General features: G+C 44.2%; 1 protein-coding gene across 2 annotated transcripts in view; it reads right to left on the reverse strand.

The window, feature by feature from the left end:
• The window catches only part of LOC122920194, a 161,186-nt gene that overhangs the window by 58,457 nt on the left and 79,654 nt on the right, over positions 1-23,075 (reverse strand). The window contains exons 1-4 of one of the 2 annotated variants that reach the window (XM_044269472.1): positions 18,604-18,652; positions 17,609-17,718; positions 16,427-16,475; positions 13,261-13,381 (exon numbers count right to left, since the gene is read on the reverse strand). In XM_044269472.1, coding sequence (XP_044125407.1) covers positions 13,261-13,381; positions 16,427-16,475; positions 17,609-17,715 — 277 coding nt within the window. In that variant the 5' untranslated portion in view covers positions 17,716-17,718; positions 18,604-18,652. Of the gene's footprint in view, positions 1-13,260; positions 13,382-16,426; positions 16,476-17,608; positions 17,719-18,603; positions 18,653-23,075 lie in introns of those variants that run through there. The other variant, XM_044269471.1, reaches the window with a different exon arrangement.

Genomic DNA, 23,075 nt, shown 5'->3' on the forward strand with positions numbered 1-23,075 from the left:
CGGATACCCAATGGAACGACCCGGCTCTCAGGAGTCAGTTCTGCTCTGGGTTATCCGAAAGAGTTAAGGATGCGCTTGCATTATATGAGACCCCCTTTTCCCTTGATGCGGTTATGTCCCTTTCTATCCGAATAGATAGACGCCTTAGGGACAGGTTGAAAGAACCAGAGAAATTGGTAACTCCTCTCAAGCAGCAGTTAGTCTGTACGGACTTAGACGAGCCTATGCAGCTAGGAGGAACTACTCGTCAGGTCCGTCCTCCTGAGGCTCGCCGTAGGCGTGGGGTTTGTTTCTTTTGTGGGGAGAGGGGTCATTTCATTAATGTCTGTCCTTCTTTCCTCAGAAACAAAAGACCGTCGGAAAAACTACTAACCCCAGGCTGTGTGGAGGATGTCAGCCGGGGGGTATACGTCTCCTCCATACGTACATCGCAATTTGTGTTGCCAGCGGTTATTGTTTTTGGTGATAAGACGGAGACTATTTCTTTCTTTTTAGACAGTGGAGCAGGGGTAAATTTGATAGATGCCCATTTTGCCCGCACTTTGGGTTTGTCTCTCTGTACGTTGCAGAGACCCATTCCCATATTCGCTATTGATTCTGCTCCCCTGTCTCAGAGAAACCTCACCCACATTGTTCATAATATACACCTTCGGGTAGGGGACCACCATAACGAGATGCTTTCAGGTTATGTTCTGGAGGGGCTTCCCGCTCCGGTGGTGCTGGGTCTTCCCTGGTTGGTAGCGCACAATCCAGTGGTGGATTGGCAGGCCAGGGAGATATTGGAGTGGAGTGAGCAGTGCAGAGAAAATTGCTTAAATAGCAATTGCTTAGTCGCCTCCATAACTACCCTACCTACATTTATTTCGGATTTTGAGGATGTTTTTTCTGAAAAGGGTTGTCAGAAGTTACCACCTCATCGTCCTTATGATTGCCCGGTTAACCTTATTCCCGGCGCAAAATTACCCAAGAGCAGGTTATATAATCTTTCGGGTCCAGAGAGACAAGCCATGAAAGATTATATCTCCGAGAGCTTGGCTAAGGGACACATCAGGCCCTCTTCTTCACCCGTGGCTGCAGGGTTTTTCTTCGTTAAAAAGAAAGATGGGGGCCTGCGTCCTTGCTTAGATTTTCGCGAATTAAATCGGATTAACCATCCGAGACCCATACCCTCTTCCTCTCATTCCTGACCTGTTTAATCAGATTGCGGGTGCTAGGTGGTTCTCCAAACTTGATCTTAGGGGGGCCTACAATCTGATTCGTATTAAGGAGGGGGATGAGTGGAAGACAGCGTTTAACACACCTGAGGGGCATTATGAAAATCTAGTTATGCCTTTCGGTCTGACCAATGCTCCTGCCGTCTTTCAACATTTCGTTAACGACATTTTTAGTCATCTAATCGGCAGGTTTGTGGTAATATACCTAGATGATATTTTAATTTATTCGTCTGATCTGAGAACACATGAGGAGCATGTCAGACAAGTACTGCAGGTCCTACGGACGAATGAATTATATGCTAAGATTGAAAAATGTGTCTTCGCCGTTCAGGAAATACAATTCCTGGGTTATTTTTTATCTGCTTCAGGTTTCCGTATGGATCCTAGGAAGGTCCAGGCAATTTTAGATTGGGATCTTCCTGAGAACCTCAAAGCACTACAACGGTTCTTGGGCTTCGCAAATTTCTATAGGAAATTCATTAAAAATTATTCACTTATTGTAAAACCGCTTACTGACATGACTAGGAAGGGGACTGATTTTTCTAAATGGTCTGACGCCGCTAAAGTTGCTTTTTCCTCTCTAAAAGAGAGGTTTACCTCAGCACCTGTACTAGTCCAACCTGATGTCTCTCAGCCTTTTATTGTTGAAGTCGATGCGTCAGAGGTGGGAGTGGGGGCGGTGCTGTCTCAGGGTCCGTCTCCTGGCAAATGGCGTCCTTGTGCTTTCTTTTCGAAAAAACTATCTGCAGCAGAAAAGAACTACGATATTGGCAATAGGGAACTATTAGCTATTAAACTTGCGTTTGAGGAGTGGCGCCACTTCTTAGAGGGGGCAGTCCACCCCGTCACTGTGATTACGGACCACAAAAATCTCCTGTACCTCGAATCAGCTAAGCGTCTCACCCCTAGACAGGCTAGGTGGTCGCTATTTTTTACCAGGTTTAACTTTGTTATTACCTATCGTCCTGGGGCAAAGAACACCAAGGCTGATGCACTATCTCGTTGTTTCCCTAGAGGGGGTAATGTGAGTGATCCGGTGCCCATTCTACAAAGAGGAGTGGTTGTCTCTGCGGTACACTCTGTTTTGGAGGGGAAGTTGTTAGAGGCCCAGGGGGACGCCCCGGTCTCTTGCCCCTCAGAGAAATTGTTTGTACCGTTGAACCTACGTTTCGAATTATTAAAGGAACATCATAATTCGGCACTTGCTGGGCACCCGGGTAGTAAAGCAACCTTGGAGCTATTGTCTCGTCGTTTTTGGTGGCCAAGGTTGCGTCAGGATGTATTGGATTTTGTGTCTTCTTGTTCTACCTGTGCGCGCGCAAAAGTTTCACATACACGTCCTGCAGGGTCTCTATTACCACTCGTCATTCCCAATAGACCGTGGACACATCCGTCAATGGATTTTATCACTGACTTACCTTTGTCTGCGGGTAAAACAGTGATTTTGGTAGTAGTGGACAGGTTTAGCAAAATGGTACACTTCATTGCGTTACCCGCACTACCTAATGCTAAGACTCTTGCTCAGGTATTCATCAGTGAAATCGTGAAGCTTCACGGGGTCCCCTCCGATGTTGTTTCGGATCGGGGTACCCAGTTTATTTCTAAATTTTGGAAAGCTTTTTGTTCCCGTTTGGGGGTACACTTGTCCTTTTCCTCAGCTTTCCATCCTCAGTCGAATGGACAGACTGAGCGAACCAACCAAAACCTTGAGACCTATCTAAGATGTTTTGTGTCTGAAAACCAAGAGTTGTGGTCATCATATTTACCGTTAGCTGAGTTTGCCATAAATAATCGTCGTCAGGAATCCACTGGCAAGTCACCATTTCTTGGTGCATATGGTTTTCATCCCCAATTCTGTACTTTCAAAGGGGGGGGGGGGGGTCTTCTGGGGTTCCCGAAGAGGAACGTTTTTCGTCATCTCTTTAATCGGTATGGCAGAAGGTGCAAGCTAACTTGAAAAATATGGGAGGTAAATACAAATGCATGGCTGATAAGAGACGGTCGCCAGGTCCGGACCTAGGAGTGAATGACTATGTGTGGTTGTCTACTAGGAATATTAAATTGAAGGTTCCCTCTTGGAAACTGGGTCCTAGGTTTATTGGCCCTTACAAAATTGTAGCCATCATCAACCCCGTGGCTTTTCGCCTGGAGTTACCTCAGACTTTTAAAATTCATAATGTTTTTCATAAGTCGTTACTCAAAAAATATGTTCCACCTCTAGAACCATCACCGCTGCCACCCCCTCCTGTTGTCGTGGATGGTAATCTAGAATTTCAGATATCCAAAATTGTTAATTCTCGTCGGGTCCGCCGCTCTCTTCAATATCTGGTGCATTGGAGAGGTTACGGTCTCGAGGAAAGAATGTGGGTTCCTGCGTCTGAGGTAAACGCCGACAGGTTAGTTCGGGTTTTTCATGCCTCTCATCCTGAGAGACCTGGTCCTGAGTGTCCGGAGGCCCCTCGTAGAGAGGGGGGTACTGTCACGAGGGTATCGAGAACCACGCCTGACTCCGTTATACCCGGGGTCAGGAAGTCGCAGCGGTTGGCTGCACGCTCTATTTAAGATAGGGCTGTTTTCCTTATGGTAACTTTCTGGGTTTGCTTTGCAAACCCTTTTGGCTCACTCAGGGATCCGTAGCTCCTTCTCCTCAGCTGTTCCTTGTCCAGCACTCCCAAACCTCCTTATATTCCTCTCTCACACTTCTCTGGTTGCCAGAGATAGAGCTTCCTGCCTGGACATCTATCCTGACCCACTGGAGCTGTGTTGCTGCGTTCTCTGACTGTTGATTCAGAACGCTACCCTCCGGATCCCTGTTGGACCTTTGTGGACAGTTGTTGTCGTCCACCTGGGTGTTTGTGTTTGTCTGTCCTCTCCCTGGTGTTTCCCTCTTAGTGCAGTGGTGAGGACTAGCGATCCCACTGGCCCGTTCACTATCTAGGGCTCATTTCAGGGAAAGCCAGGGTTTAGGCACGTGATCGCCGCACGGGTGAGGAACCCGTCTAGGGACGTCAGGGCAGTCAGGTGCCAGCCGCAAGGTGAGTTAGGGGTCACCACCTTTCCCTCTCCCTTAGGCAGGGCTTTCCCTGTTTTCCTCCCTGTGCGTGACACCGGTCATTACAATTCTTGTCTTGCGAGACACCATTGTAAAGAGATTTTTACCTCCCTGGGTAGATATATCTTCTGGTCCAGAGTTAGCTGAGACCTGTTCCATTTCCTGAGGATCAGATCTTGCAGGGGTCTCATGTGGTATTGAGGTGAATCTTTGTGGGGGAAGAGATTCTAGCTCTATTGCATAACCTTTTCTTATAATGTTGACAATAAAAGGGCTTGCAATGACTTGCTCCCAGGTGTTTATGACGGAGCTTCCCCCAACCCTGATGGCATCACTGCTTACAGGAGGAAGGGGAAGGATCCCCTTTATTGGGGTTGAAGAGGAAATGTCATCCTTTTGCCCCTTTTGTATAGCTCCACAGCTCCCTGATTTTCCTCTGGTATCCTGAGGTTGGGTTTTGTTACGAAAAAACTGCTTCCCGTTTTTAGATCTCTCTTCAGAAAAACCTTTTTTGTAGTTGGTGGCATTTTCTAAGATTCTATCCAAGTCGGTACCAAAAACCTACGGGCCATGGAACGGACGAGAAATCAACTTGTTCTTGGACGTAATATCCCCCGACCAGGGCTTCAGTCAAAGGACCCTTTTAATTATGTTAGATAGAACCGCCGTACGGGCAGATAGTCTTACGGACTTCACTGAGGCGTCTGCAAGGAAGCTAGTGGCTATCTTTAATAAGGGAGGGCTGTCCAAGATTTTTTTCCCTCTGAGTTTTGTTAACTAAATGTAACTAACTGGTCCAGCCACACTTCTAGGGTACGGGCCACACATGTCGCCTCTACCTCGATTTTAAAAGTGCTGCCCTGGCTTCCCATGTCTTCTGAAGAAGGCTTTCCGCCTTCCTGTCCATAGGGTCTTCAACTGTGAGGCATTCTCGAAAGGAAGGACTGTGCGTTTCGTGACCTTGGCCACAGTCTGTGCAATCCGCTTCATCAAAGGGATATCTCCTCTTAATGCCCCGGAATGAAGGAACCCATCTCAGGTTTGTCACATTCAGCTTTAATCAGCTTCTGTACGTTACCTGGCACAGGAAACAGACCTCTGCCTTTCCCCAGACGCCCTGAATATCTCCTCCTGAACTGTTCTGGCCTTTGTTGGAATTTCCATCCTGACCGTGGACTTTATAGCTCGGATTAACTCTTCGATGTCTGCAGGGCTAAACAGAAACCTCCTATATTCATTATCTTCATCGGACTCCTGTGTCATATCTAAGATCTCAGGATCCAAAAGATCAGGATTTACTGAACTGGAATCACTTCCCACACTAATAAGATCTCTAGAAGTTCCCGGTCTAGGGGGAGGGGGCCTGGGGGCAGGGGAAGCTTCCCTCTTTTGTGAGGCCAGGGCTGACTGAACCTCCTCCCTAACCATAAATTTGATTGTCTTCCAACAGGGTAGAGGACTCCGATTTCACAACCGATGCAGTACCTTCCTTGAACAGCGGTTTAGAAGCGGAAGAGGGCGGACACACCTAAAACGCAAGCCGCACTTCCTGGCCCTAACTTTAAGGGCCGTTTCACACGAGCGGATGCCGTGCGTGGCATCCGCTCCGTGAAAGAGTGCCAAGACCCGCTGCAGACTGCAGAGGCACGGAGCAGTAACATGACTGTTACTGCTCCGTGCCTCTCTGTGATGTCTTTCCTACGAAATCACAGTTGTCACTGTGATTTCGTAGTAAAGAGATCACAGAGAGGCACGGAGCAGTAACAGTCATGTTACTGCTCCGTGCCTCTGCAGTCTGCAGCGGGTCTTGGCACTCTTTCACGGAGCGGATGCCACGCACGGCATCCGCTCGTGTGAAACGGCCCTAACAGAGGAGGAAGACTCCTTTTCTTCCTGAAACATATAAGGGAGAGAAAGGTCAACCACTACAGGGCAAAATAATTGATTAGGGGTGCCTGACACCCCTGGACCCTGGGTAGTGGGGGGCTCCGATCCTGAGCCAGGTGTGGAAGGGGCACTCATGTTCTGCTGGTCCCGTCCACAAAGATTGCCAGAGGCACAAGCAGGGGTGCAAACGCTGGGCGCCATCTTCAGCCGGCATGCTGCACTTTTCATTCACTGGGCATGCTCCGGGACGAGTGCCAGCGTGATGTCACAATGCAAGCCACGCTCCCTCTGCGTCTGACGTCCTCACCCAGCGGCTGGAGGGAAGCGCGTCCTAGCGTTGTTCCTGCCGCCATTACCACTCCGCATATAGCCCACCTGGACTGTTGCAGGAGGGAACTTCACCGGGGCCACCAACATCACCAGGGGCCCGCGTTCAGACCATACAGGAGGAGGGAGAGCCATGCCGCCGGAGCAGACCACCGCTCTGTACAACAAAAGTCTGCTGAGGTACAGACACTGCCAGGAACCCATAGAGCTCCCAGCACCTCTCTGGTCTTCCTTCCTTGGCAGGACAGGAAAAACCACTGACGATGAGGGGAAGGGGTGGGGTTTTTAACCTCCTTGCGTTTTTCTGTCCTATCAGAGGAAGTCAATCTCTCCGAGTGTGCTGTCATGGAGCAGACTGGGTAAAAGAGTATCATTAAAAATGCCAACTCTTCACACAACAAATGAGCCCCTACACAAGACGATCAGCAGACAAATAAAAAAAAATATTTATATATATATATATATATATATATATATATATATATATATATATATATATATATATATAAAGAAAAATGGCGGCACTGGCTCAAAAATGAAAAATGCGGGTGCACGTCCCAAAGGGAAAGGACTAATTTCCCTATTGAATATAACAAGAAAAAAGAACGGCACTCCAAGAAATAAAGTGGTGAATCCTTTATTCACACCAGTGGTGCAACGTTTCGGCTCTGGTCGCGAGCCTTCCTCGAGGCTTGAGGAAGGCTCGCGACCAGAGCCGAAACGTTGCACCACTGGTGTGAATAAAGGATTCACCACTTTATTTCTTGGAGTGCCGTTCTTTTTTCTTGAGATATATATATATATATATATATATATATAAAAATGGCTTTCAGACAATTGAGACAAAAACATGATTTTTCCAAAAATGCTTTATTATGCAAAACTGAAACAAAAATAAACACACACATCATTTGTGAATGTTGCATCCGTAATTACCTGCTCTATAAAATAAAATAATAATAATAATCAGGTGAACGCTGTAAAAAACATAAAAGAAAAACTGTGCCAGATCAGCAATTTTTTTTCCATAATATCTAGTGATCAAAAACCATATGTACCCAAAAATAGTACCAATAAAACTGACACCTTATCCCATAGTTTCCAAAATGGGTCACTTTTTGGGAGTTTTTACTATAGGGGTGTATCACAGGGTCTTCAAATGCCACATGGCAACTTAAAATTATCCTAGTGAAATGTGCCCTCAAAAATCTGCACCCTACCATGTGCCCACACAGCAGTTTATGACCACATATGGGGTGTTTCTGTAAACTAGAGAATCGGGGTAGGAGCTCATGCAGATGAATGGTCTGCAATGCATGGGTACGAGCTGTGTGAAGTCTGTGCTGCGGACCCATTGACTGGGTCCACAATCCATACGGCAAAACATAGGACATGTGTTATCTTTTGTGGTGCGGAGGCACGGACCTGAAAGCCGACAAGAACGATTCGTATTGCTTCCGCAGGCTTCCGACCCGTGCCTTATAACAACCGGATTATCCCTTTAAGCCTTACAAATGCAGCTGTGGACTGTAACACATACATATTATATGACCAGAAATTTTCTGTAGATTAATACTAAATAACTGTAAAATCCAAAGCTGACAAATGTAAAATTCTGATATAAAAAATAAATGAATTAAATGGATTAAAACAAACAAAACACAAATCTAGAGCAGTATTATACATAAGCAAAGGCACAGTAGAGTTAGTACTACCATATACTCCTGCTGCTAGACATTAGAAAGAACTTTCCTAATTTAGAGGACTTTGAAGGATCTTATGCTCATGTCTCAGTAACTTGTGAAAAGCAATTTAGATATTCTAAAACTGGCAACACAATTATTTTTATGATGACTGAGTCATAAGTGGCTAAAGATAGCAGTGGCCAATGAATCCTTAATGTCCCTAAGGATCCTAAATGTAACTATTTACCCATCATATTACCTTGAGAGGTTCTATTTAGAATCAACTAACCTAAGCTTGAAGAAAGTTAATGTATTTAGCACTAAGGCTTTGTTCACATCTGCATTTGCTAAATCTCCACCACAAATTAAATTTAAAAAAAGCTGGACAAAAAAACAGCGCAGCCAGGCTCCCTGACAAACCCAACAGACCCAAATGCACAGACGTGAACAAATCCTTAGGATAAAAATAATAGTTTATTACAATTCTATCAAGAGGTAATAAAAGGTACTATTAACTTTTAGAAAGAATGATATACAGTAGGAACTGTAACAAACAGTTCTGTAACCAGCCCTTTAAAATCATAATGTATGAATATTATGGTTTATGAAAAGCAATTATACTTTAGTGAAGCTAACCATGAACTTGATGTGAATGAATGCAGCTACAGACTGTGTAATACTTTTCTAACTAGCATGTTAGTTCCTCCACTGGCTGCACTGTATGATCCTCTGCCTTTTTATTCTTCCACACCTCCTGGCCAGCACTCAATATCAGCCAGAAGCTTTGCAAAGGCCTGTCACGGTAAGTAAGATAAGGGAAGGAAACAGAACATGGCAAAGCAAACAAAACAACTGACTAGACCCCAAACAGACACAGAAGGAAAAAAGGAAAAGGACTTATCTAGAGATGTGCTGGAGCAGATGATCCACCAAATTTCCCGTAGCTCCCACAAGGCAGAACTATAACCTGCAAAGACTATAGGGAGAGGGAGGAATAAATAGCCTCACCAATTACCTAAAGAACAACACCTGGGAGGAGGTGGGATTCTATTGAAACCCACAACAAAACAAACTGTCAGATCGAGTCACGTGCAGAAACTCTGACAGATCTCCTTAGAACACCCACAGGGCAGGGCGTGACAGTACCCCCCCCCCCCCCCTCTACAGGTGACCTCCGGACACCCAGGCCCAACTTTATCCGGGTGTGCCCTGTGAAAGCCATTTACAAGGCGGCTAGCATTAACATCGGTAGCCGGAACCCACATTCTTTCCTTGGGACCATATCCCCTCCAATGCACCAGGTACTGAAGGGAACCCCGAAGAACACGTGAGTAGAGAATTCTAGAGATCTGAAACTCCAGATTACTATCAACCAAAACAGGAGGAGGAGGCAAAGGAGACCGTTCCTTAGGTCCCACATATTTCTTCAACAAGGACCTGTGAAACACATTATGGATCTTCAAGGCCTGCAAAAGTTCCAGACGAAACGCCACCAGATTGACAATGGCCAAGATTTTGTAAGGGCCAATAAATCGTGGGCCCAATTTCCGAAGAGGGTACCTTCAGCTTAATGTTTTTAGTGGACAACCACACCAAATCACCCACGCACAGGTCCGGACCAGTCATACGTCTCTTGTCAGCCATCCGTTTATATCTTTCACCCATTTTTTTCAAATTAACTTGAATCTTCCGCCAGATAGATGACAAAGAGGAAGATAATCTCTCCTCTTCCAGTATCCCAGAAGATGGGATCCCAGAAAAAGTACCAAACTGAGGGTGAAAACCATATGCCCCAAAAATGGTGACTTATCATTTGACTCCTGCCTACGGTTATTCAAGGCACTCAGCTAAAGACAAGAACCAGGACCACTCATCCTGATTCTCAGCGACAAAAAACTTAAATGGGTCTCCAGGTTTTGATTAGTGCGCTGAGTTTGACCATTCGACTGGGGATGAAAAGCCGAAGAGAAAGACAACTGAATACCCAGACAAGAACAAAACACTCCAAAACCTCGAAAGAAATTGTGTTCCCCTATCAGACACCACATCAGAGGGAATGCCATGTAATTTTACAATGTTATCAATAAAAACCTGAGCGAGAGTTTTCACATTGGGCAAACCTGATAATAGTACAAAGTGAGCCATCTTGCTGAAGCGGTCCACTACCACCAAAATCACAGTTTTCCCAGAGGAACTTGGCAAATCAGTAATGAAGTCCATAGACAAGATGGTAGATATGCACATGCCCACATACCTAAGACTATAACACACTGAAAAACCCTCAGCTGTAGGGAAGAGCGAAAAAGACACCCAGCTCCTTCAACAACCAAAGAAGCTAGCGTCACCCTAGAGACCTAGTAAAAACAGACGCAGAACAAAAAAGGGAAAAGGACTTATCTAGAGATGTGTTGGAGCAGAGGTAACTATTGCAGTATATTATTCTAGCGTATATGCACAGCCCCCAGTCTCCCCCCACCAGATCATACTTCTGGATCATTGAGCTGCCTGGCTTCCCCACTTCCTATCATCTGATTTTAATATCCTCACTGACTATCCTACATCGCCATCAGCATCTCACTTTCTTTCTATAACCTCCCCTCTTGGCCTCTCACAACTCACTTCCACTACCATGCACAAAGATGGCAAAACACTTTATCTAGTCTTTTTCCGCCTCTGCTCAGTCTCTGACTTTGTCAACTCACCCTTCCCACTTTCTGACTACAATCTTCTTTCCTTTACTATACAGACCTCTCACTCTTCTCATGACATTCCTACCTTTCACACATAAAGAAACCTACACACCATTAACTCACCGACACTCTACAATTATCTTCCCCAATCTCTTCCATCTCTTGTCCAGATATAGCTGCCAATCATTATAACCATACCCTCAAAACCACCCTGGATGACGCAGTTCCAATTACAATCTGACCTTCTCGACGTAGAAAGCGACAGCCCTGGTACAGACTTGAAACACGTTTTTTTCCCAGCAGTGCTCTAAGTGTGCCGAACACCTACAGAGAAAATCATGAATATGTGCAATTTCCTCTATTATGGAATTTATGCTGAAGACCCACAACTCAGCCCTCCATCTCTCATCTCTTCACTCTCAAATAACCCAAAACAACTGTTTTATACTTTTCACTCCCTTCTAAGCCCTAAAGGGCATGTGCCTATCACTGACCTCTATGCTGAAGACCTGGCTACTTACTCCAGATATAAGATTGGCAACATTCAGCAGGAAATAATCTCCCAGTCCCCAAAAAGCTTTGATCCTACTCCCTCCCATACTTCCTCACATTCTCTTTCCTCATTTGACCTTATAACAGAAGAAGCAGTGATCCTATTTCCTCACACCTCCTCTAGTCCCTCTCCCCGGCTGTCATTAATCAACTAATTACAATACTTAACCCCTCACTTCTGGCATCTTTCTGTCCACTTTCAAACATTCTGTTATAACCACACTACAAAAAAAAAAAAAAAAAAAAAAAATAGATAGATAGATATATATATATATATATATATATATATATATATATCTATCTATCTTGACCAGACCTTTGCTGCTAACTACTCACCTGTTTTTAACCACCTTCATCTCTAAACTCACGGAAAACCACAACTACTCTCAATTAATACGTTTCTGCAAACTCTCTTTTTGACCCATTATAATCTGGCTTTCAGCCCCTCCACTCTACAGAAACTGTCCTTACTAAAGTATCTAATGATCTCCTGATGGCAAAAAGGAAGGTCAACTATTCTCTACTGATTCTTCTGGATCGCTGTGCACCATTTGATACGATAGACCACAAACACCTCCTAACCATACTCCACTCAACTGGCCGTAAGGACACTGCTTTCTCCGCTTCTTTAGTGTATCATTCACTGACACTACTACTTATTCTCAGACAGACCATCAGTAGATTTGTTTTTCAGTACCATCTCTTTGCTGATGACACCCAACTATACAACATTATGTCCTGTCTATATCTGAAACTGAACCTCTCAAAAACTGACCTTCACTGGTTGCCCATCCACCACAGAACCCAGTTCAAACTTCTCACCCACAAAGCTCTCCACAGTGCTGCACCTCCAAACATATCCTCGCACGTCTCGGTCTACCACCCTACTCGCGCTCTCTGTTCTGCCAAGGATCTAAGACTTGCTACTAAAAGTTGAATCTACAACTGGGTGCTACCAATTGGGGGGGGGTCCTTGCACCATTTGACATTTGCAACACTGATTGGGCAGTGTCATACTGTGACAGGGACACACACCCAACTGGTAAAACCCAGTTTTAATGTATTCATAAACTTCTAGGAGCAATAACTGAGGAATGGAACAACAAAGGTATATAAAAAGATGCTCCAGAATCGTTACAGCATGAGAAATCAAACTATTAGTAAAACAGACTGTCAGGCGTCCCAGGGAGCCAGTAGTGGGATGAGAAACCAACTGGCAGTAAGCAGCTGACAGCCCAGAAACGCGGTACAAGTTTAGGGATAATCCAAGAAGGGTAGTCAATGTCCAATCCGGGTCGAGGCAGGCAACGAAGGTTCAAGGCGGAAGACAGTCCAAAGGTCAGTAACTGGGAAGGATACAAAGAAACAACAGGCAAATAGGAGGATCCGTAGGGAGGCTAGGTGTTCACCATAAGGTGGAATAACTCAGCAATGAGCCAGAGCTCAGGCCAGGTCTTTATAGCCAGGGAAGGTAGGACCACAACCTGGTCCCCAAGGCAACCAGGAGACCTCCCTCTCCGGGAACCAATGGCAGGCGAGGAAGATGGAAGGTGTGTATTGGGAACCTCCCCCAGCAAGGCTCACACCTGACAGCCGGATAATGCAGGAACGCTATTGTTGCCGGCACACGCACCTCGGGCACCGGGTGTTCTACCGAGCTGAAGGGGAACCCGTGCCCTGCGCCGTGCCCGCGGTCCCCGAGTAGGTGTAACACCCCCTGCTTCCTGACACAGACATGTCAGGAGAGGTGACAGTTCCTATTTAAATGAAGTTTTTTTAGAGCAAAATGGTAAATAATTTGTAAATCCTGTAAAACAAGAGAACATATTTTCACACTTCACGGATTAACTCACCATGCATTGCATGCCTTTGGTTGGTCAACAGTTGCGCTAGAGCCCAGAAAGCATCTTCTTCGTTCAGATACATAAGCAGCACAGCAGCAATTTGACTCATCCCCTGACAATAACTGACTTCCTGTGGAGTTAACATACAGCATCATTAGTTCCAGTTGCACACACCAGTATACAGAAGGTGTTGGGAAGCAAAACATTTCATTTCTATTTTTATCACTGCAACATATTCTGCAGATCAGCATAACTTGTGTTCATCCTTATGCATCCCTTGCCCTAATGGGGCCCAGTTACACATACAATATTTGATAAGAAGCCCATCAGTGTGTTTAGTACCTGGAGGAAGCCAATGCAAACATACCTCTAAGATACAAACTGCACTTGTTGTTGGGCCAGGTCTGATTAAAACTCGCTCTGCAAGGCAACACTTCTTTCACTCATTTCTGAACCACTGTGCTTCCTAATTAAAAGGGTTTATCTTCTGATTAAAGTATGAAATGAAAATCAGACATTGTGTAGTACATGACAGTCTGTTTCTAGCAAAGCTAGAACCAGCCCTGTACCGCACATGGATCCAGAGATTGTCCCATCTATTGCTCTGCTAGATTTATATCAAGCTGACAGCTCAAGGTGAGTGTCTTTTCTGCTGCAGCTAAGGGGGGCGTGTCTTTTCTGCTGCAGCTAAGGGGGGCGTGTCTATTCTGCTGCAGCTAAGGGGGCGTGTCCATGCTCTCCCTATCAACTCAGGAGGCAGCTGAAGGATGAAACTGAGCATGTGCGGCCATATCGGTGAGCAGGGCAAAGAAATAAGAAATACAACAAAGCAGGTGGAGCTATACATTTTAAAGGGCTTCTGTCACCCCACTAAACTGTTTTTTTTTTTTTTTTGTGTACTTATAATCCCTATACTGCGATTTATCCATACATAATGTGATAAATCATTTTGGTTCAGTAGATTTTGCTAAAAACGTACTTTTATAATATGTAAATTACCTGTCTACCAGCAAGTAGGGGGCTACTTGCTGGTAGCAGCTGCATCCTCCTATCATAATGGCGCCCCCTCCGCATGTTGATTGACAAGGCCAGTGAACGGGATCGTTTGCATTCAAAATCTGGCGCCTGCACCGTATCTGTCTTCAATCGGCGCAGGCGTACTGAGAGGCTGACGCTCGCTCGGCCGCTCCATCCTCAATGCGCCTGCGCCGATGACGTCACATCTACACCCGGCGCAGGCGCATTGAGGATGGAACGGCCGAGCAAGCGTCCGCCTCTCAGTGCGCCTGCGCCGATTGAAGACAGGTACAGCGCAGGCGCGAGAATTTGAATGCAAACAGGGCCAGCAGAGAATGATCCCGTTCGCTGGTCCTGTCAAAGGACGTATATGTCAGCAATATGCAATTAAAAATTTTGTGTAGCCACTGAGTTATTCAATAAAATGTATCTGTATAGTACCACCTGCTGTTTGTTCAGCTACCTGCTGGAAAGCTAGCTCAGATCAACGGATCAGGCATGAAACACAATGCAAGTCAATAGTGCTGGATCTATTTTCCCAGACACAAAAGAAATCTCCCCCCCCCCCCTCTTCCCCATTGACTTACAATGGTTTTACTGCCGGATCCGGATGGCTATTTTAGAGATAATACAACCGGATCCCTTCAGATGCAGACGGTTGTATTATCCTAACTGAAGCTTTTTTGCTGATCAATGACGGATCCAGCAAAAACGCAGATGTGAAAGTAGCCTTAGTGAAGAGCAGACGAGCTGCAGAGAGCTGAAAACACTTCAGTGCAAAGGAGGCACTTGAGGAAGCATCCATGCAAATAAAACTTCTGTCACAGTGATGCTGACAAAACAACTATATACAAAAATATGCTTTAAGGGAATCTGTCACCTCCCCCAAGCCCTGTGAAGTGCAGAACTACATGAATAATACTGCTGCCCCCGACTCTGGACCACTAGTTGTATGACCATGCTCACCCCTGCTCCCACACTGTGCACCCACAAACCAGCACTGGAATACATTGAGAGGACTCAACCTCTACATTATACGTCCATCCTCATAAGTCCTCGTCATGTTTGCAGGTGCGCAATAAAGGAACTGGTGAGAGTATGGATATACAAGTGAGAAATCTGGAGTCAGGGGCAGCAGTACTATACTATAGGGCTAGCAGAGAGGTGACAGACCCTGTCTGAACAGCTTTCCAGGTCTCCTATACATCGCTGCAGTGTGAAAACTGCTGACAGACTCCCTTTGATTCATGAAGTTATATAAAAAAAAACATTAGTAATACATCATGTAAACATACATAATGTGGGAGAAGAAACGAGGTATAACAGAAGGTAGAAATTGCTCTCCTATTATTGTATTAAAAAGTAAGCAAAATTAGCTCAAATAAATTCAATAAACATACATTTATTAAGAATTTAGCAACCTGTTACTGGCAGGTCAGCCAATGAGTCAAAGTTTCAGTGAAATTGCGCTGGTGTAAGTCCAGAAGCTGATTTTAGAGTCCGGTGCTTGTTCTATGGTCTAGACACGGTTCTATGGCAAGTGACATGGTTCTTGACTGCCTGGTTTTGACACTAATGTCAAGAAATATCCATTCTGTAACTGTAGTACATTAGCATCTGTAGCTGCAAACCAGTATGGAGCCAGATGTATGTAGAGCAGATAGGTAACAGTGTCACAGGCTACACAACATGGTATGCTCTGGCTCAAACTATCCTAAACTAAGATTTTTTTTAAATCTGGTTATGACGTGAGAGCTTGTGGTCTGACACAATATAAGAAAATTCAGATAAGTGTCCAGCACAAAAGTAGCCCTGCAACATAATGTGATCCAATAGGACTAGGGATATTTCCAGTACCTGCAATACAGATACTCTACGTTTGAGTCCAAGGTCTTACCTATTTTGTTCCGTGCACAAGGGGTTGATCAAAATTCAGGTGAGCTGGAACATCACTACGGACACACTACATTTCACTATGCAGTTGAATGGAGTTATTATGCCATCAGTGCTCACGGAATAAAGTGACACTGTATTTATTGTATTACTGCACTGACTGTCACAGCATCCTTTGCTGTAGTGCCACCTTTAGGCTTGTGCCTAATGGGATATATGGAGAATGATAATTCTATATATTACATTAGATCCATTATTAACTTACCGTATTGTAGACAGAATATGCTGATAATACATCAAACAAGGCCCTCTGCCTGGGAAGAAATAGTTATACAGTTATTCAGTAATCCCAAAAGCCACTTTTTGAGGGACTTTGCTATACACAGTACATAAGAAAGAGACAGCACTATACATCACTCCTCATGTCATATACAGACTTCTTCTTAAAGAGAACTTCCACACAACTTTATATAAATCCATAATACAATCGACCACAATAAATTTTGTATTATATTTTATTAGTGCAAAACGTCTAGTTCTCATGTTTTCAATTTGTAAATATCCACCCATCCCAATTGGTAATTGCTTTTCACTTTGAAAAAATGCTTTGAACTCTGCCTCGAGATGGACCAACTCCACAGGATGATCATATTACACATGTCAATACAAGTCTATGCACAAGGGAGGGGTGAGCAGCATGACTGCTGCCATCTGTAATGTCATTCATGATCCTGGAGCATACTCCTGAGTAAGAGAAGCTTAAGAAGCAGCTTCTCTTCTACTTCCTGTATGCAGTGGATGGCAGCTACTCTCCACCCACCTTGTCTGAGAGATCTGCAAACTAAATATTCAGTATGTACAGAGAAAAAACGCTAAAAATGCTAGATACAAGTGATATAGTGGCCAGAAATTGCGTTAATCAATAGTACAGTGTTTGTACATGAGGATTAACACTGAGTTTATTGAAAGGTTAGGTAAATTAGCAGCTACTACCAAAATCTAGGATCAGCCATTTAGATACTCACGTGTATTCTGCCATGTAAGAGCTTATATTTTAAAAAGACCAACATGACCAGAACTGGTGTATATATTGTAAGGTAATTGGCCACACTTGCAAAAGTAACTATTCTAGAAATTTTTGAGACCAGGAAGACTGAACCATTAGCATTTACTGTATAACACCAGGTGAAATTCATAACTTGTATATACTGATAACAGTCACACAAAACAATTAGGGGGAGGAGAAATGCTACATGCTTTGAAAAACCAACAGTGTTTCTTAAAGTTGTAATAAACTGAAATTTTGGCAGGAGCCCCAAAAATATATATTTTTTTTTTCTGTTTTGAGTCTAGAGCTGATGTTAATGTATAGTCAGTGTTTGTTTGATTACACCAAAAAGATACACCATTCCTACACGGTTTCATCACTGAGGTGGTTGCTACTCACTTGACTCCATATCGTTCCCGAAACATAATATGATTTCGAAATGTTCGGTTCACATCCAAGTCAATCTGTTTGATTTCCATTGAATACATCTTGGCCAGCTCTTTCATTTTCTAGAGATTGGAAAACAAATGTAAAAAAGTAGTGTTATACAGTTCATTCACTTTCCTTGGGCCCTCCAGTAACACAGGGGAGATAAGCCAATGGCAGGACAATAATGTTTCTACAAGTGGTCTACAACAATTAATTTCTAATGGATATCTTAAAACATGTTGGCTAGTATGGAGAATCCCTTTTCAAATTCAGCACCCCTAGTGATCAGATAAAGATACTTGCAACTACACAGCTCTCCTGCAGCTGTAATCAGTGGATGACCATGATCATGTCAAGTAGTCATGAGTATGAGCCACTTCGTAGCAGATCTCTGGTCTGTGTAACAGGCTATGTGGCAGGAGTTGTCCATTCATAGAGGCATATCTTTAAGAGCTCTTAAAGACTAAGTCTTTGTCAATTTTTCAGGTGCGTAATTTAAAAAGGTTGACCACTCTAAGCATAATGTTCACAAATGTGTGGCCAATATTCACCTATCACTGGGAGGAATTACTGAATATGTATTAAAAATAAACTGTGAATACACAGTATATGTGAAATTGTCAGTTTCACACGTGCATGGCTAGTTTTCTGGACATCCATTACCAGCACAAGACAAAAGTCATTGGCTAAACACCGGGGAAATTAGAGCATGCGCAGTGTATTTTTAATAAGAATGTAAGGCAGCATGTAGCCTTGCCATCTTTCTGGATGGAAGCGGCATTCAGTATGGACAGATGTTTTTGCTAAGGGGCAAAAATAGGGGATAATTGCCTCGATTCATGTTTTTTCACATATTTGCTAACATTTTACCTACAGTGGCCAACTCCTTTAATCCCAAGGGAAGCAACAACAACAAATTATTTGGGAGATTCAACATAATGGTTCCTCAACAGAGAGATATTTACCTAGCCTTTCATCATACAACAGACTTTACAAGTAGGACATTTCAGACAGAAATTCCTGCAGAAATAAGTCCATAATCAACACTGGGGTGATTTAGTTACGAGAATAAACTTTAGCAAAGAATAACTAGTGGTTAAATATTGTAACGCTTATGTAGAAAGTGACCAGTTTATTGTTCCTTGTTACTCTTAACCCAACATGTGCATATTGTGGTGAAAAAATGTCTGCAGTATTTATAAGTCTGACCAGAAAAGGGTACCACTAAAGAGGTAAACCAGTTTCTAGTATACTCTTCTTTCTGTAGGTTCCACTCCTGAAAAAAGTGGCCTAAACGGGTGGAAATGCTCCAAACCCAGACACCGTAGCGTGTCTATAACCATTTTCTGCAGTGATTTGTAGGTTCCACTACTGGCTTTCGCTCACAAGTAATAAAAAATTAATGTTGTGTGAACGTGACCTTAGAGGGATTGTCCCACCAATAGGACCTTATAATCAAACCACAGGATAAGTAATAAGGATCAGTCTGACCGTTGGGTGATAGCTGAGCACTGTACTCATCTTCTCTTCAGTAAATACCGAAAAAAGACCAAAAGTGGCTCACATGCCAAGACTTTACTTTACTAGTGGTACATCAATAGAGCACGAACAAAACCTAAACAAATAATGGAGCTCACAAATAAAGAGTATCATATTTTATTAATCACAAAGTATAAAAGACAATATCATTTTAAAAGGAAAGGTAGCAGAGAGAACCCATCCTGGCAGAGCACAGGCTAGATAGACACAGTGGGGCAAACAAGTATTTAGTCAGCCACCAATTGTGCAAGTTCTCCCACTTAAAAAGATGAGAGAGGTACACTTCAACTATGAAAGATACACTTTTCCAAGTTTTTATTGAGCCCCACTATCATGTTCTTACAGCTATGTGATTTACTCCACGTTATCAAATTTTTAGTCTGACCGGCCAAAAAATAAAAGGTCCAAATCGGGAACCGATAATCCACCCTCTTTCTTATGAATATAGAATATCTGTGTTCTTATTGTCGTTTTTTTCCCCTGCCATATCAAATTTGTTATTAAAGTGCCTATTAATTAAAAAATTATCTTCGGGATTATTGGTGCATTCCAAAATATATAGTTCAAGGAAGGCAACATACACATTTTCACAAGCGAAATCCGACCCGCCATCGAAATGTGTATTTTTTTTCCAAACCTCTATCCTTTTACGCATCTCATATTTTTGGGAGTAAATTCAACTTTACATCCCTAGGGTTAGATGTTATCTGGATTCCTATATACTTAACCGGTTCCTGCCCTTTAATTTCGAGTGGACCCGGTAGAAAAACATTCAAAGGATCAATCGGGATACAAGCTGATTTCAACCAATTTATATTCAGTCAAGCATAATTACTATAGTCTTTAAATACTTGAAAAATCCTCCCTAATGAGCTATGCGATCCCACAAACAGCAAGATGTCATCTGCATATAGGGAAATTTCTCATGGGCCCCAAACCTTGAAACCCACAATTTCTTTATCTTGTCTAATCCAGTCAGCTAGGGGTTCCATGGCTAAAGCAAATAGCAAGGGGGACAGCGGAAACCCTGCCTAACCCCCCTGCCAATGCTTATTTTATCCGAGTACTCACCATTCAATATTACCCTTGCAGAGGCCTCGGTATACAACAGCCTGACCCAATCCATAAAATTATCTCCAAACCCTATTCTCCTCAGTATAGCAAATAGGAAGGGCCACTATCGTGTTGAAGGCCTTGGATGCATCTATAGTTACAATCATACGTTCTCCGACATTTGTGAGCTCCAGCTGGGTGCCCATAAAGTATCTCATTATGTTATCAGTTGTGGTTTTGCCTGACATAAAATCCGATTGATCCTCATGAATAATCCCCGGAGCCACTCTCCCAAGTCTATTTGCTAAAATCCTTGCTAATATTTTGTTGTCAGTATTTATTAATGAAATAGGATCATGTTGGATCTTTCCCTGGTTTTAAAATACAGTTGCAAGAAAAAGTATGTGAACCCTTTGGAATTATATGGATTTCTGCACAAATTGGTCATAAAATGTGATCTGATCTTCATCTAAGTCACAACAATAGACAACCAGTCTCTGCTTAAACTAATAACACACAAATAATTAAATGTTACCTTGTTTTTATTGAACATACCATGTAAACTATCACAGTGCAGGTGGAAAAAGTATGTGAACCCCTAGACTAATGACATCTCCAAGAGCTAATTGGAGTGAGGTGTCAGCCAACTGGAGTCCAATCAATGAGATGAGATTAGAGGTGTTGGTTACAGCTGGCCTGCCCTATAAAAAAAAACAAAAAAAACAAACCAAAAAAAAAAAAAAAACACACACACCAGTTCTGGGTTTGCTTTTCACAAGAAGCATTGCCTGATGTGAATGATGCCTTGCACAAAAGAGCTCTCAGAAGACCTACGATTAAGAATTGTTGACTTGCACAAAGCTGGAAAGGGTTATAAAAGTATCTCCAAAAGCCTTGCTGTTCATCAGTCCACGGTAAGACAAATTGTCTATAAATGGAGAAAGTTCAGCACTGCTGCTACTCTCCCTAGCAGTGGCCAACCTGTAAAGATGACTGCAAGAGCACAGCGCAGACTGCTCAATGAGGTGAAGAAGAATCCTAGAGTGTCAGCTAAAGACTTACAAAAGTCTCTGGCATATGCTAACATCCCTGTTAGCGAACCCACGATACGTAAAACTCTAAACAAGATTGGATTTCATGGGAGGATACCACAGAGGAAGCCACTGCTGTCCAAAAAAAAATTGATGCACGTTTACAGTTTGCACAAGAGCACCTTGATGTTCCACAAACACTATGTGTAGAGAAAAAGAGGCACAGCACACCAACATCAAAACCTAATCCCAACTGTGAAGTATGGTGGTGGGGGCAACATGGTTTAGGGCTGCTTTGCTGCGTCAGGGGCTGGACGGATTTCTATCAAAGGAAAAATAAATTCCCAAGTTTATTAAGACATTTTGCAGGAGAACTTAAGGCCATCTGTCCACCAGCTGAAGCTCAACAGAAGATGGGTGTTGCAACAGGACAACGACCCAAAGCATAGAAGTAAATCAACAACAGAATGGCTTAAACTGTCATGGAACCATGAACCAGACGTACAACAAGAGATAAGTGGAAATAAGAAGGCTTTATTGAAAATCAAGCCGTAAGCAAAAGTCCAAACGGATGGCTAAACCGAAGCAGGATCTTGCGTAGACAGAGGTCAGGAACCAGAAGGGTAGTCAGACAAAGCCTGAATCAGGAACCAGCAGGGTAGTCAGACGAGGCCAGGATCAGGAACCAGAAGCAGCAGCAGTCTTAGAAGCATGTGAACACAGGAGGACCAAGCAAGGAACTGAAGCCACAGACCTCCTATATATATGAGCTAGACATCCAGCTCCTCCCAGTGGGAAGGAGAAGCCACAGGGTGGGAGGCTACAAGAAACCCAGAAACCAAGATGGCCGCCAGCACATGTCAAACGAAGGAGAACAGTGAGAAGGTAAGACCATGACAGTACCTCCCCCTCAAGGGCCCCTCCTCCGCGGAGTAAGGAACGGTTTCTGAGGGAAGCGTGCGTGGAAGGCTCGGAGCAAAGCAGGAGCATGGACATCTGCGGAGGGAACCCAGGAACGCTCCTCTGGACCATAACCACGCCAATGGACCAAAAACTGCAACCGACCGCGGACCAGGCGTGAGTCCAGGATATTGCTCACCTCATATTCCTCACGATGGCCCACTTGGACCGGACGGGGCCGAGGAACCGAGGAAGTGAAACGATTACACACCAATGGCTTCAACAGGGAGACATGAAACACGTTGGAGATCCGCATGCCAGGAGGAAGCGCAAGGGCATAGGCTACCGGGTTTACCCTGCGAAGCACTCGGAAGGGACCAACAAAGCGAGGCGCCAGCTTGGGAGTGGGCACTCGAAGGTTGAGGGTGGACAACCATACACGGTCTCCGACCTGGTAGGAAGGAGCGGGCGCTCGTCTGCGATCAGCCTGGAGTCTCTGGCGCTGCGCAGAGACCTCAAGGGACCTCTGGATCTGTACCCAAGAAGCACGTAGAACGGAAAGGTGATCCTCCACAGCCGGAATATCCTGGGGAGAGAATACCTCCGGTAACACGGCAGGTTGGAACCCATAATTGGCCATGAAGGGAGACGTCCCAGAGGAAGAGTTCACCGCCGTGTTCCTGGCAAACTCAGCCCAAGGCAGGAGGTCAACCCAATTGTCTTGGTGATCGGAGACATAGCAACGAAGGAATTGCTCCAAGGCCTGATTGGATCGTTCTGCGGCCCCATTGGACTGAGGGTGGTAGGCCGAGGAGAAAGAGAGATGAATCCCCAACTGGGAGCAAAAGGCGCGCCAGAACCTGGACACAAACTGACTCCCCCGATCCGACACAATCTCCTTGGGCAAACCGTGC

Source organism: Bufo gargarizans, chromosome 10 (genome assembly GCF_014858855.1).
Source record: "Bufo gargarizans isolate SCDJY-AF-19 chromosome 10, ASM1485885v1, whole genome shotgun sequence".
Taxonomy (NCBI): domain Eukaryota; kingdom Metazoa; phylum Chordata; class Amphibia; order Anura; family Bufonidae; genus Bufo; species Bufo gargarizans.